This window comes from Microcaecilia unicolor, chromosome 1, assembly GCF_901765095.1.
Source record: "Microcaecilia unicolor chromosome 1, aMicUni1.1, whole genome shotgun sequence".
NCBI lineage: Eukaryota > Metazoa > Chordata > Amphibia > Gymnophiona > Siphonopidae > Microcaecilia > Microcaecilia unicolor.
In genome coordinates this window covers 623,595,106-623,610,513 of record NC_044031.1, presented here as the reverse complement: position 1 = coordinate 623,610,513, position 15,408 = coordinate 623,595,106, and the positions used below count along the sequence as shown (strand labels likewise).

Here is a 15,408-nt window from a genome sequence, read left to right as displayed (position 1 = left end):
TACTGCTGTCTCTTGGTTTCTGGCACGAAAGAGAGCTGAGGTGGGAGAGAGATCCCAAGACTGGTATGGGAAACAGTGAGAGCTGAGTTCTGAAAGTAAACAGCTAATTCCACTTCCCTCCTCACCCCTGACCCAAACTATAATCAGCCCACACAGGCTGACCCAGTCTTGGTGTTGCCTGTTGTATGGAGGTATCAGAGAACTGCATTTCCATGCACACAATAGGACAAAACATGGACTGGATCAGTTTGTTACAGTTCGGCTGGATCACATGGCAACCCTAGAGATGCACCAAGGATAAAACTGAGTCTGGCTCAACCTATTTCTGATGAACCGCAGCATTTGGAGACCCTCTGAGCCAGTCTGATTGTCCAGTGACTGCAGATCTTAACGAATGCTTCAGCTGTTCCTGGATTGTCAGTTCACCAAAACATCTGCCCCCGTTTACTAAGCCGTGCGGCAATGCTGACACAGCCCATTCAAAGTGAATAGGCTGAGTCGGAATTAGCGCGTGGCTTTATAAACGGGGGGGGGGGGGGGGGGGGGGGGGGTTGGGGATTTCTGATGTTCTGCCTGAAGAAGGGAGTTGGGAAAACCTGGATCCCGCCCAGGCCCCCTCCTTTGAGTGGGTTGGCAGTGAGTGAGACTGCATGTAATAAATGTAAAGTGTTTTGCTTGTAGCACAGAAAGGCGGTATATCAAATCCACGAATCCCCTTTACTCCTAGGGGACTTCAAACTGAATTTGAAAACACACATTTTGCTTTATTGCTGTTTTTGTAACCCACTTTTCTCTTACATCATAATGTTTGTATAGATTGTAGTTCGCTTTGCACAGCTATCAGCAGAAAACTGGCCAAAGATCTGCCCCACGTACCATTGCAGGGCCCACTCTTAAGGCTGAGGAAACAGGAGCTGAAAATCTGCAAACACGTATGTGTTTACTGTCCAGCTCAGATGTGGCAGTTACACAAACTTAAACACCAGAACTGGTGCCCCCTTGTGGACAGCGGCCAGATCTCTGTAGCTTCAATCTGAAGTGCAGAAACACTGGCCAGGGCTGTGTGGTACTGATGGTGGATCAGAGCCTCCAGCTCAGTAGTAATCAGATGTGTAATAGGAGCCCGTAACATTGTAAAACTAGGACTGGTTTTGGCTGTTGCCCTTTAAAACTTATCATTAATAAAAACAACAACAGAACACAATTGTCTTCCTCTTCTGTCACGCAATTCCTTGCCCAGTTCCTCTGCTTCACTTCCTAGCCCTTTGGAGTACTGCTTATGGTAAGGTGGGGTAGCTGAGCCACAGATACAGTACTAAGACAGCTGTGCCACAGAAGTAGCGCTGCTTCCTCTCAGGAAGAATGACTGTACCTCAGAGATAGCTTTCCTCCCCCAGGGGAAAACAGCTGTGCCAAGGAAGTAGCACTGCTCCCAGCACTACAGAATGCCTGCACTCTTCCCCCCAGCTGAAGACAACCCTATTACAGAAAAGGAAGTTCATGGAATGGATATAGCACTAGAACAAGCATGCCACAAAGGCAGTGCTACCCCCTCCTTGGCAGACAGGCACCCACAGTGATAGAGGGAAAGACAGCCATGTCACAGAGATAGTACTGTGTTTGACTGTGGAAGACAGCTGAGCCACAGATCTGAGGTCAGGGTTACCAAAGAACTCCATGCTAGAGGACAGGCTGATCCAGGCTTTACGTTTTATCTTTTTATGGCTAGAGATGTAACTCTGTTTTCAAAATAGGGCTGCATCTCCCTGCATGCACCTGAGTAATCCAAGCACTGGCTCTTGGCTTAGGTTAGTGACATGGAACTTTCTGGTAGCCATGGCTAGAACATAATCATTATAAATCCATAAGCATAAGGCTTCCATAAAAATCATCTTTATAAAAACTCTCATGTGTTTCATTTTAGTCCCATCTTTACACTTGCTTGCTCTGTACTCTGCAGCTGAGGCATGTTTATCAGTGAGGTACCTGTGTAGACCAATCCCACGGTACTGCCAAGAGCCTCCACTGCACTTTACAGCTGAGCCTGTGGCCTGCAGAGCTGCATCCCTCAGGACAGCTTGCATGCTGGGATGCTCTGTGACAATCCATGGCCCCCCTCTATCACTGGGGCCTTACAGAGACTTTTAGAGGTGTCTGTTAGCAACTCAAGGCCTTGAACTTTCAGAAAAGTCCGTAACCCAACCAACTGTGCCTATTTAAATGTTTCTGAAAGCATCTAAGGAAAATTATCAGGTATGTGTGTGAGTGGGGGGGGGGGGGGGGGGGGGGGGATGAAGAGAAATAAAATACAGCGGCTTATGTGATAAAGCAGAGTAGGTCAACCGTGGAAGAGACCATATATCCAGCATTGTTTACCTTTCTGAAAGCCATAACTAGGAATATTCCCACTGTACCCAGGACCCCAAGACCTAGGCTGTGAACTGTACTGTATTTTGTTTCTTATGGGCAATTAAATTACCATGAAAGTCCCAGCAAACAACGTCTCTTATAAACTTGGATTCCTAAGCAGTGTCTTAAGCTTGGAGCACTGAAGGATGATAAACACAAGCACTCTCTTTCCTTTTCAATAGGAAGAACCCCGGCCTGCTCCAGCACCATACAAGTCTCAGGATTCATTACTTCTTGGTTTTGAAAGACCCCAGGAGTTTGGGTACTATTTTGCCTAGCTTCCTATCTTTGGCATCCAGGTCTCCTTCTGCATCTCCTTGATTTGGCTGCTCATCTTTCTTGCAGAAAACCTCAAACCGGCTGTAGACCCGTTTCTCCTTACGCATACTCTCCATCTTCTTCAGAAGAGTCTCCCTGTCCTCCGCAGAGGTCTGAGGAGGCTTCATGAAGCGATTTCGAATGGTAAAGCTTTCTGATCTAGGGATCAGGCCCTGCTCAGGTGCCTCTTCCCCTTTGCTCTCTAGGTCATTGGTGGATGTCACTTGCTGAGCCTGCTTAATGAGCTCGGCCCGGTTCTTTTGGCTGTTGGCAGAGATTTGTTCCAAGATGACTTTGGTATCATCCCGGAGGTTGCTGCTGTAGATGACATTGGATGTAGAGGAACTTAGCCTGCTGTGAGAGGGCTGAGTGGTCTTGGAAGCTGGGGCAGTTTTGTGGCTCATCTCCTCACTGTTTGTCATAGAAGTGACCTCATGAACATCTCCTTTGGACTGCCATCTTAGAGTCGCATTCTGCTTCTCAATCTTGGCACTGTCCTGGACAGCTTCCTCCTCTGCCTTCTTCTCTACTTTTGTGTTCAGAAGTTGCTTCAATTTTAAGGAACCCTTCCGGAAAAACTCCATGGTGGGCTGGTCTGACTTGGTTGAACCCTCAGCATCTGTCTTGGTTGAAAGGATTGATGGCTCTGGGTTCCTGGACATGCTTTCCAGAGCATTCCCAAAAACTAAGGCAGAGTTTGGCTTCTTGGTCAGTGAATCTGAGTTTCCTCCAATAGAAATCTGGCTTTCTTGTGGTTGTGGGAGAGCTAGTTTAGTGGTCTCTAGAAGAGATGATTTAGTGGCATTTGGAAGAAGGTTGCTGGCCTCTCTGATCTGGAATTGAGTTTCTACCTTTTCCACCTTGCTACTGATAGTTCCCTGAGTAGACTGATTCATGAGTTCCTCAAACTGTGAGCTTACAGTAGATGTACTGTATTGACTATTCAAGAGTGTCCGAGTGAATGATTCCTTTGTGTCTAGCACCTTGGACTCCAGGGCTTTGAATGTTAAAGTTTCAGTACTCTTTTTCTGAATGTCTTGAGAGTCTTCCTGTAGGAAGCTGGAGACAGCTTTAGTGTGGCTCATGGCAGTGGTCTCTGAATCTTTACCTACAGTCTTATACTTCTCCAGGAGATCAGCCATTTTAGTAGAGGAGGTTCTCCCACTATCATTCTCACTAGTCACCTCACTGGTGGCCTGCTCCTTCTGGAACAGCTGGAATGTGTCACCCACTGAGTTGTGCTGCTCCACTTTGGAGTTGCTGAAGATCAGCGAGGATCTTAGTCTTGAGCTCCTCTGAATCATAGGATTGATCCTAGACCGGAAGGAATCATGTTTCAGCAAGGCACTTGATTCACTGTCTTTATCAGTGCCTGCAGTCTCTTTGAATCGTTCCGTAGCCAAAGGTGAGCTGTTAAATAGCCCTGTAGGTTTGTAAGAAGGGATTAGATCATTGGAATTCTTCAGCAGGGATTCACTGGGGTCCACTGATTTTTCCACAGGAACCAGGACATCATCACAGGTTTCCGATTCCATGGAAATCGGGAGACCTTCTTCTCCTTGGTCTGATTGGTAGGCACTCAGGTAGGATGAGATCCTCCAGTTGCGGAGACCCTGCTTATTATCCTGAGGTTTCTTGTCTGTGTCTTGGTCTTGTAAAAATAGTCTTTGCTCCAAGCTCTGCTTTTGAGTTGGGGAGGTCTGACATATGAACTTCTGACCAATGTTTTGCCTCTTCTGAGACCTCTGTCCTAGTATCCCATCTCCTGTTAGGTTTATCTGGTCTGATCCATATCTCACTTCCCGGGAAGAACCAGAGGGAACATAATCCAGTCTCAGGGGATAGCCCTCTTGTTGGTAGTTGGATTCAATGGGCAGAGTATCTGGGGGATATCTAGAATCATTTCCAAATTCCTCCAATTCCTGGAAGCCTTGGCGGCCAGCTCGGATTCGCTCAAACAGCCCTTGTGGCCGGTTGGCACCAAAAGTACGCTCAGTCTGGAAGGTGTGCTCCTTCTGAAAGTGGCTAGCCTGGAATCTGTAATCATCATTGTTCACAAGCATCTGTTTGCTGTACTGCTTGGAGGCCATGTAGTTTTCATATGTGCCCTCTGCAAAACTGTGCCGTTTGAAGGCCTCCATTTCCAACTGCTTGCTGAACATCAAAGCTCTGTTCTGCTCCATTTGGGTTCTCTCCATTTCCATCTGCTGTGCCACCTTCTTAGCAAACACCCGCATTCCAGACCCTTCCAGTGTGTGCCGAAGAATATCATCACGCCGGAAGCTCTGAAGAAACACCTTTTCTGGATCTGTCCTGTCATAGGAGTTGAAGGAATTCTGGGAACTGTCATCCCTGGGGAACATCATGTGGAGCTTTCTTTGGAAGAATGGACGGACGCCACCATAAGGGGCTATCGTATATGGGTTGTCCATCTTCACCAGGGCATTCTGTGCAGGAATGAGGGGATCTGACTGGGCAAAGAGAATCCGGAATTCCTCATCAAAGCTAGCCACTAGCTCCCCTTGGAAGATGTGAGCCATGCTACGGTGGATCTTTTCGAAGGACCACATAAAGCTGCAAGAAAGAAAAAAGAGAAACAGGTTAAGAGAGGATCCCCTATGATTGCTCAGTGTGCTGCATACAGGATGATCTTTGGTATTGTAACTGTAGAAACAAGCAGGCTGATATTCACGTGAATGCACAATTGGCTTATTGTGGATGTTTGTCCCTTATATGGATTGCTTCAGGTTGAAAATCCATTGAATAACTTGATATTAATAAGTCAATACTAGCTGTATAGTAAGGGGCCAGGCTTGGAGTGGAATGAGAACAGGCTATTAAGTTATCCAGCGTAGTGCAGTGGCTACAGTATCCGGGTGTTCAGCGCCATTGCTTATGTGAATAGCAGTGCTAAATATCTGGATTAGGTTAAACACATAAACTGGTCATTACACTGGCTGAATACTACTGAATTATGGTCTCTGTGGGCTTAGGGAGGGGGGCAAGAGGGAAGGAGAGGCACTGTCAGGGGAACGTGCCAGACTGGTTACATATTCAGCACCACCTACCTATATGTGTGGCAAAACAGTGGGTTTCCAAGCCTGTGCACGTTATTATTTCATGAAGTGCATTTTCCTTGTTTGGCCAGCAGATGGTAACTGTCTTTGTCTTGTAAAGCTGTTACAGAAGTGACAGTTTTTTTCCTGCCTAGTTATGAGGTAATCTTTAGTCTCAAATAGGGAGAGGAGAGAGAAAGATCTCTTCACTGAGGCCCTGTGAGCAGCTATATTTCCTGAACTCCCCAGGTACTACTCAGGTAGTAAACAAATGTTTAGTTTTAATATTGATACCTGTTTGATTTACCTGTTATTGTTGCTAATTTTCACCATTCTTCTTACCATTCACTGTTCAATTTCTGACAATAAACCTTATTAGTTTATTGACTCTGCTGTTCTGGACTAAGAATCCTGGGGGTATGTGTTATGGTCTGTGGATGCTTTATAGAAACTGTGGAACCCCTGGGATTGTGGCCCCAATGTCCTTAGAAACCACCGGGGAAATAACTTGTGGGTGGGAGACATGCCCAGGTGCAGGCGGGTCTGAGCAGTGTTGGGAACAGACCCACCAGGCAGCAGCATGGTTAGCCCCAGGCGGGTGCTAGGCATTCCGTGACAATATGAATAACTAAGCTGTCCTAAATTAGGCCACTTAGATATGCTGGGTCCCGCCACTGAATATCGGGCTGGCCGCTGCATATCCTTTTACAAAGTTTTGGGTAAAAATTCCCCTGAGTCCCCTCCCGCTCCCAACAATGCCCCCCTCCTTCCCTCCTGCCACCCCCCTCCCCAAACCCAGGGTGGGCAGGTCTGACCTACAAGGTAGGATTGCCCAGAAGCTCCATGCCAGCAAGAATAGGCTCTTTAAGCATGGGACAGGCACATGGGATCTCTTAGGAAAAGGAGGAGATAGTGGTTGCTGTGGATGGGCAGACTGGATAGGCCATTTGACTTTTATCTGCAGTCATGTTTCTCTGTTTCTAATAACCCATAATTAAGTCCTGATTTACTATCTCTGATATTCTTCCCATTGGGTTGATGAAGAGTAAACTGTAAGCTTTATTGGAAACACAGGTGAAAATCTAACCTTTTTTCCACTATTTCTTTTTGATTTGTTGAGGCATGTGTAACCCTTGGTTTGTTTAGGATTTACGCTAGTGAGCCCTGGGCAGCAAGTCATTAGGGGATTGACTGGATGACCTGGGAGGAGCTCAGAGGTAATAAAAGGGAAGCTCAGGGGGAAAAGATTTGTCCTTGGTTGCCTGAGGTCTGAGCTATCTATAGTCCCCTGCCAGGTGACCCACTGCAATTAAAGGGGAAGGGGGGTTTCTGTAGTGGCGAAACCAGTGGATTGGATTCACAGACAGTAAGCTGTCACATTGCATCAGCCATTTGAGGAGCCAGAAACTCTGCGAATTTGGGGAGTCCGGCTGTAACCAAGGCCTGGGTAGGACGCAGTCTACCTGTGGCTGTGGTGAGACTTTTACCTGCTAATAAGGGGTAGTGCCAGCCTGGTCACGTGTATTCAGCGCCACCTACCTCTAAATTAAACTAAGCATTGGTACTGTGGATAACTTACTCTGCTGATTGTGCCAGCTCAAAATGTACACTTTTTTACATGTGTATAACCAAAACAATTTTATTAACAGCCCAGGCGACTGTGTGCAATGCTGTTCCACGCATTATGCTATTGCCTATGTGATCTGCTCTCCCAAGCTGAATCTCACTACAGACAGAAGCAGCTCACCAAAGCAGAGAACCCAGACAACCTTTACGTCTCCAGTGGGTGTCTCTGTACGGGCTGTACTGTGGTTGTGCTTTTCTTAACCTGCAGGTTTATCTGACAGCAAAAATCTATCGCCAGAGAGCTGGATTCAAGGTGGACCATGGCCACCAGGGGGAGCTCCAACAGCTCTGTACCTGCCAGAGACCAGAAGCGTCTGCAGCTATAATCTTACCAGCAGATGGCAGCATCGCACTGCTTCTGCCAGTCTGAAGAAGGAACAAAGATCATGGAAAATTATCTTTGGAAATAGGATCAGCCTGAAAGTTTATGCCAGCAGTAGCAAGTTCTCTTTAACTCTGTCCCTCTCCTGCCCCCCACCAGGTTGCCCCCACCTGTTGCTTAAGTTAAAAAGCAGGGGAGGGAGGGGAGGGCCCAGTTTAAGAAGGATGCTGTCTCATTCTTTGTCTTAAATCAAGTCCTTCACTGGCCATTGTGAAGTGCTAGCAGGAGCTTCAGCAACACAGCTCCAATGGGTGTGAGCCTATGATGCACATATTCCTACAGTAGTCTCACAATTAGAGCCTGTATTGTATAGCTGTCAGTGAGTTTGAACAGTGCAGAGCACAAACTAGGTCAGGACAGCTATGGCAAGACATAAAAACTGCAGGAGCTAAAGCACAATTTCTAAGCATCATGGTGATCTGCAACGTAGGATCTGTTGCGCCTACTTTAATTATATCCTGACAGTAAAGACATTAGCTTTGGAGAGGGGAGGGGACAGCAGAGCTCAGCTCTGTCCTGTACATAGTGATATTAAAGATATGAGAGAGGAGGAAAAGGGAGGGTGCAGATCCCAGCTCTGTCCTGTATATAATAATATTAAAGATATGAGGGAGGAGGGGAGGGGAAAGGACAGTAGAGCCGGGCTCTGTCCCGTATATAGTGATATTAAAGATATCAGGGTGGTGTGGGGAGAGGAGGGGAGTGTAGAGCCCTGCTCTGTCCTGTATTTAGTCCATGTGTCGTCGTCCCCCCCATCCCCCCACGATATTCAGCCAGCGACAGTCAACATCTTTTTAAAAAAGCTTACTGTCACTAGTTAAATTAACTCACAATACTCTGCGCGGGGCCAAGAATATTGGGGGCTAAATGTGGCAGACTGGGCATTGGAGCTTATGTTGGCCCGGCTGATATTCAGCCAGGGCTGCATAAGAGAGTTAGGCAGGTGCTGGCACTGAATATCATTGAGTACGTGACGCACTGGCACCTTCTTTGTGTGAGAGGGTTTGTGTGTTATCAGGGATTATTGTAAAAGTCTGTTTTGCTTTCATATGATAGGCACATTTCTGGACTGTTCACATAGGTGCCCTGTCAAAAAATGACTTTAGGTATAAGATAGGGTCAGGGATCACCTAAGGCAAGATGTTGCCTGAGGCAGGGCTGAGATGCCACCTCTCCCCCCCACCCCTCTGGGGGGCAAGTTCTGGCACCTCCCCCCTTCCTTTCTCCACCCCATTCCCTGAGTTTACCTGCTTTCTCCATCTTTCAAAAGCCGGTGGCGCCAGTGATTCCCATACGCTGCCCTGCTGTCGGCACTGGCCTCTTCTCTACTGTGGCCATCTCTGAGGAGTTACATCAGAGAGGCAGGCCGCACTAAAGAGAAGAGGCGGCTGCCGGCAGCAGGGCAGCGTATGGGAATCACTGGCGCCACCGGCTTTTGAAAAATGGAAAAAGAAGATAAACTTGGAGAACAGGGTGGAGGAAGGAAGAGAGAGATGCCACTCCCGGAAGAGTGCCGCCTGAGGCCCCTGCCTCAGGTGGCCTAATGGTTGGGCAGCCCCTGGCTAGGGTGTGTGTGTGCATCCTGCGCGGTATACATACATACTTGTATAACCTGGTATAGGAGGGAGAAGAGTACAGATGCCAACTGTTACCTGTAATTCCCGCTGAGTACCATGGTGCAATCAACCAGTAGAAATTTCTCCATGAGGTTCCCTTTGAACGATGACCCTGTTCGGCAAAAATAGGTGGAACCCGCAACAGTCCGCACCCTGAAAAACTACAAGATAGCAGAAAATTTAAAGATGGTCAGAGATTATATACAGAAATATGATTACAGAAAAATATCTGAGGTGGTGGGGTACTAAACTCCTAATTCTGAAAAAGTCACCAAAACTTGGCTGTGCCCAATGTGCGCATGCAATTTAAATAAATAACAAGCTAATTAGTGCCAATAATTGGCTTTTTAACCAATTATTGGCACTAATTAAATTTAATGAACTTTACATACGTAAATTGGGCCTAAATTTTATGTGTGATTTGAAAAAGGGGGCGCAGAAATGGGAGAGTCATGGGCGGAACGTTCCTAAAATTAAAGCGAGTTGTTACAGAATAAGGGGGCTATGTGCCTAATGTAGGGTGTGTACATTCACACTACATTTCAGTTAGGCACGATTCGCAGGCATAAGTGCTATTCTATAAACCGTGCCTAATTTTAAGCAACGCTTATAGAATAGTGCTTTTTTCAGTGCCGATTTTTTGGGGCACCATATAAAGAATCTAGTCCTAAGTGATTCAATGTGGTATTTTGGAAATATTAGACTCAGTTTTTACCCTGTATGGGCTCAGATAGAGGTGCTTATTCATTATTTAGATTCAGTAGGCTTGAGGTCTTTTCCCAAACCTGAAACAATAAGCAGGCGGGTATCTGTCTCCCATGTGCTTCAACTCTAAATTCCCTTATGAGTACAAAAGTCCTCAGAGATTGCACTTTCTCTCTTCTCCAGATACAGCATTCCCTACACACTTGCAAAACTTTCTTTTTGCAGTCACTCAGTAAAAGTCGAAGTCCAAGACCAAGTCCAATTTATTTGATATACCACAAATAAAGCAAAAGTCTAAGCTGTTTACAAGGTCATTAAAATATACAGGGGAAACTGACAAGACATAAAAAGCAAGAACAATAAAGCTAAGCTGACAATAAAAGTGGACATGCAAAAAAGAAAAAAGTAGGGGAAGAAAAGGTACAAATCAAGCAGAGGAATGATCCCCAAGATGTATTCCTAATTAACAAAGGAGTACAAGGTCATAGCGGAGAGACTAAATGAATTATTTGTTTCAGTCTTTACTGAGGAAGATACAAGGGAGACACCCATTCCAGAAAAAGCGTTCAGTGGTGATGATTCAGAGGACTGAAACAAACCTCAAAGAGGGCAAACAGACTAAATAATGGCAAATCACCTAGACCAGATGGTTTACAACCCAGAGTGAAGATAAGAACACACAAGAACATAACAGCTGCCCTACTAGGTCAGACCAAGGGTCCACCTAGCCCATCTGTTCCACTATATCCTTTTTGAGATGCAGCAACCAGAATTGCACACAATACTCAAAGTGCCATCTCACCATGGAGTGATACAGAAACATTTATTCTCTATTCCTTTCTTAGTGAAGTGGAGTAGTTTAGTAGTTAGTGCAGTGGCCTGAGAACCTGAGGAACTGGGTTCATTTCCCACTGGAGCTCCTTGTGACTCTAGGCAAGTCATTTGACCCACTATTGCCCCAGGTACAAAATAAATACCTGTATGTAATATGTAAACCACTTTGATTGTAACCACAGAAAGGTGCTATATCAAGTCCTATCCCCTAGTATTTCTTAACACTCTATTTCCTTTTTTTGACCACTGCCACACACTGAGTAGAACATTTTAACATATTGTCCACAATGTTTGTTTATTGCAGAGTTGATATATCGCCTTTCACAAACAATTAAGGCGGTGTACAATAAAATAAAAGAAGAAAGGAATGCCAATATCAAAATAGGACAGAAAAATCACACAGCTTAGAATAGAAAAGGAAAGAATAGTTCAAGATCTACCAGCCACTTCTATCATATCCCCGGCTTAGTCAAATTTTCTCCAAGAAGAGCCCTCAACTGTATAGCCTCTGTTCTTAAGAGTGGTGTTTTAGCACATTTCGCATTTTTCTCACCCTTCTCTGAACTTTTTTCAGTCGCACTATATCCTTTTTCTGAGATGGGACGACCAGAAATGCACATACAGCCAAATTCTATAAATGGCGCCTAAAAACCACATGCTTAGTGTGATTCTACAAACTACCCCTAAAGTTAGGGGTAGTTTATAGAATACACTCACATGCTGTTCTTGTGACTAAAATTTAGGTGCACCCATTTAGGCCATCTAAAACCAGGCCTAAATACCAGATCGGGAATAATCCATAATAGTACGCATAGTTTTTTGAAAGATCCACAACCTGTCCATTCTCCGAGGACAAGCAGGCTGCTTGTTCTCACTGATGGGTGACGTCCACGGCAGCCCCTCCAATCGGAATCTTCACTAGCAAAGTCCTTTGCTAGCCCTCGCGCGCCCGCGCGCACCGCGCATGCGCGGCCGTCTTCCCGCCCGAAACCGGCTCGAGCCGGCCAGTCTTCTTTTGTCCGCACTCGGTACGGTCGTGTATTCGTCATGTCGAGCCCCGGAAAGTCGACCTCGCGCGTCCAAAGTTTTTTTTTGACGTGTTTTTTCTTCGGAAAAGTCTTTAAAAGTGTCGGAAGTGCTCCGGAAACCCCCCCCCCCCCGGGTTTCGTGTTAACCCTTCCCGTACTTCCAGCTTTTTGCCCCGATAAGTTTTCTTTCGTCGTCGGGGTAGGCCTCTTTCGGCCTCGGTTGAGATTTTCTCCCTTAAAATTTTTGGTGCTTTTTTTTTCCCGTCATTTCGGATTTTGATTTCGCCGGCGTGATTTTTCCGCCCATGACATCGAAGCCTTCCAGCGGCTTCAAGAAGTGCACCCAGTGCGCCCGGGTTATCTCGCTCACTGATCGACACTCGTCGTGTCTTCAGTGTCTGGGGGCCGAGCACCGCCCTCAGAACTGTAGTCTGTGTTCCCTGCTTCAAAGGCGGACTCAGGTAGCGAGATTAGCCCAGTGGAACGTGTTGTTCTCGGGCTCTTCGTCGGCATCGGCACCGGGATCTTCGAGTGCATCGACGTCGTCAGCGTCCAGACCATCTTCCTCGGCCGCCCCTGCATCGAGTGCATCGAGGCATCGGGCCTCTGCATCGGCGCCGAGACATCGGATAGCTGCATCGACGTCGGTGGTACCGGGACCTCATCTGCTGATGTCGTCGGACGGTGGTGCATCGTCGGGAGTGCAGGTGAGGGCTGTCCATTCCCCTGCTGGTGGCGGTGAGCCTTCGGGTGGGTCTCCTCCTACCCTGAGGGCTCCTGCGGTACAGCCCCCCCGAGACCGACCTCCTTCGGCCTCGGCCCCGAGGAAGCGACGGCTGGATTCTAAGTCCTCCTCGTCGGTGCCGGGGAGCTCCGGTGACGTGCTTCGGAAGAAATCGAAGAAGCATCGACACCGGTCGCCTCCCCGAGTCGGCACCGAGAGCTCTGGGTCGCCGAGGGAGTCGGCACCCAGCAGGCATCGGCACCGAGAGGACCGCTCACCCTCTGTTCAGGAGGTGTCGATGCGCTCCACTCTGGACAGCCCGGAACAGCCTCCTCGCCCGGAACAGGTTCTGACGTCGACGCCTGCATCGACCTCTTTGCCTTTCTCTGCAGCCGCTCTGAACAAGAGCCTCCGGGCCGTTCTCCCAGAGATTCTGGGAGAGCTGTTGCGCCCTACCCCTCCGGTACCGGCGGTGCTTGCGCCTCCGGTACCGTCGAGCGTGGCGCCGGCTGGCCCATCGCCCGGGGTGAGGTCCCCGACGTCGGTACCGCGTGCGGTGCCGACTGCGGCCACCTCCCAGGAGGGCTCCCCGACTACGTCGGCGGAGGGAGCTTCGCCGATGCGGGCGAGGGAGTCTACCTCTCGACGCCCCCATCGTGGACGTGGCTCCACTGAGTCGAGCCGGGCGAGGTTGCAGACACAGGTTCGTGAACTTGTGTCTGACACCGAGGGTGAGGCCTCGTGGGAGGAAGAGGAAGACCCCAGATATTTCTCTGACGAGGAGTCTGAGGGTCTTCCTTCTGATCCCACTCCCTCTCCTGAAAGACAGCTTTCTCCTCCTGAGAGTCTGTCTTTCGCTTCCTTTGTCCGGGAGATGTCTACGGCCATCCCCTTCCCGGTGGTTGTAGAGGACGAGCCCAGGGCTGAAATGTTTGAGCTCCTGGACTATCCTTCTCCACCTAAGGAAGCGTCCACTGTTCCCTTGCACCATGTCCTCAAAAAGACATTGCTTGCGAACTGGACAAAACCTCTAACTAATCCCCACATCCCCAAGAAGATCGAGTCCCAGTACCGGATCCATGGGGACCCAGATCTGATGCGCACCCAGTTGCCTCATGATTCTGGAGTTGTGGATCTGGCCCTAAAGAAGGCTAAGAGTTCTAGGGAGCATGCTTCGGCGCCCCCGGGCAAGGACTCTAGAACCTTAGACTCCTTTGGGAGGAAGGCCTACCATTCCTCTATGCTCGTGGCCAAAATCCAGTCTTACCAGCTCTACACGAGCATACACATGCGGAACAATGTGCGGCAGTTGGCGGGCTTGGTTGATGCTCTTCCCCCCGAGCAGGCCAAGCCTTTTCAGGAGGTGGTCAGGCAGCTGAAGGCGTGCAGAAAATTCCTGGCCAGAGGGGTGTATGACAACTTTGATGTTGCATCCAGGGCCGCTGCCCAAGGTGTGGTGATGCGCAGGCTCTCATGGCTGTGTGCCGCCGACCTGGAGAATAGACTCCAGCAGCGGATTGCGGACTCGCCTTGCCGTGCGGACAACATTTTTGGAGAGAAAGTCGAACAGGTGGTAGAGTCTCTCCACCAGCGGGACACCGCATTCGACAAGTTCTCCCGCCGGCAGCCTTCAGCATCTACCTCTGCAGGTAGAAGATTTTTCGGGGGAAGGAAGACTGTTCCCTACTCTTCTGGTAAGCGTAGGTACAATCCTCCTTCTCGACAGCCTGCGGCCCAGGCTAAGCCCCAGCGCGCTCGCTCTCGTCAGCAGCGTGCGCCTCAGCCAGGCCCCTCGGCTCCCCAGCAAAAGCAAGGGGCGAGCTTTTGACTGGCTCCAGCAGAGCATAGCCGACATCCAAGTGTCAGTGCCGGGCGACCTGCCGGTAGGGGGGAGGTTGAAAGCTTTTCACCAAAGGTGGCCTCTCATAACCTCCGATCAGTGGGTTCTCCAAATAGTCCGGCAAGGATACACCCTCAATTTGGCCTCAAAACCTCCAAATTGTCCACCGGGAGCTCAGTCTTACAGCTTCCAGCACAAGCAGGTACTTGCAGAGGAACTCTCCGCCCTTCTCAGCGCCAATGCGGTCGAGCCCGTGCCATCCGGGCAAGAAGGGCTGGGATTCTATTCCAGGTACTTCCTTGTGGAAAAGAAAACAGGGGGGATGCGTCCCATCCTAGACCTAAGGGCCCTGAACAAATATCTGGTCAAAGAAAAGTTCAGGATGCTTTCCCTGGGCACCCTTCTTCCCATGATTCAGGAAAACGATTGGCTATGCTCTCTGGACTTGAAGGATGCCTACACACACATCCCGATACTGCCAGCTCACAGACAGTATCTGCGATTTCAGTTGGGCACACGCCACTTCCAGTACTGTGTGCTACCCTTTGGGCTCGCCTCTGCGCCCAGGGTGTTCACAAAGTGCTTAGCTGTAGTAGCAGCAGCACTTCGCAGGCTGGGGGTGCACGTGTTCCCATATCTCGACGATTGGCTGGTGAAGAACACGTCCGAGGCAGGAGCCCTGCAGTCCATGCAGATGACTATTCGCCTCCTGGAGCTACTGGGGTTTGTGATAAATTACCCAAAGTCCCATCTTCTCCCAGCACAGAGACTCGAATTCATAGGAGCTCTGCTGGATTCTCGGACGGCTCGCGCCTATCTCCCAGAGGCGAGAGCCAACAACTTGTTGTCCCTCGTCTCGCGGGTGCGAGC

General features: G+C 48.8%; 1 protein-coding gene across 2 annotated transcripts in view; it reads right to left on the bottom strand.

Annotated features, from left to right (window-relative positions):
* Positions 1–547: 547 nt before the first annotated feature.
* The window catches only part of FAM83H (family with sequence similarity 83 member H), a 96,779-nt gene continuing 81,918 nt past the window's right edge, over positions 548–15,408 (bottom strand). For both annotated transcript variants that reach the window (XM_030220418.1, XM_030220410.1), the window contains exons 4-5: positions 9,444–9,568; positions 548–5,301 (exon numbers count right to left, since the gene is read on the bottom strand). In XM_030220418.1, coding sequence (XP_030076278.1) covers positions 2,637–5,301; positions 9,444–9,568 — 2,790 coding nt within the window. In that variant the 3' untranslated portion in view covers positions 548–2,636. The remainder of the gene's footprint in view (positions 5,302–9,443; positions 9,569–15,408) is intronic.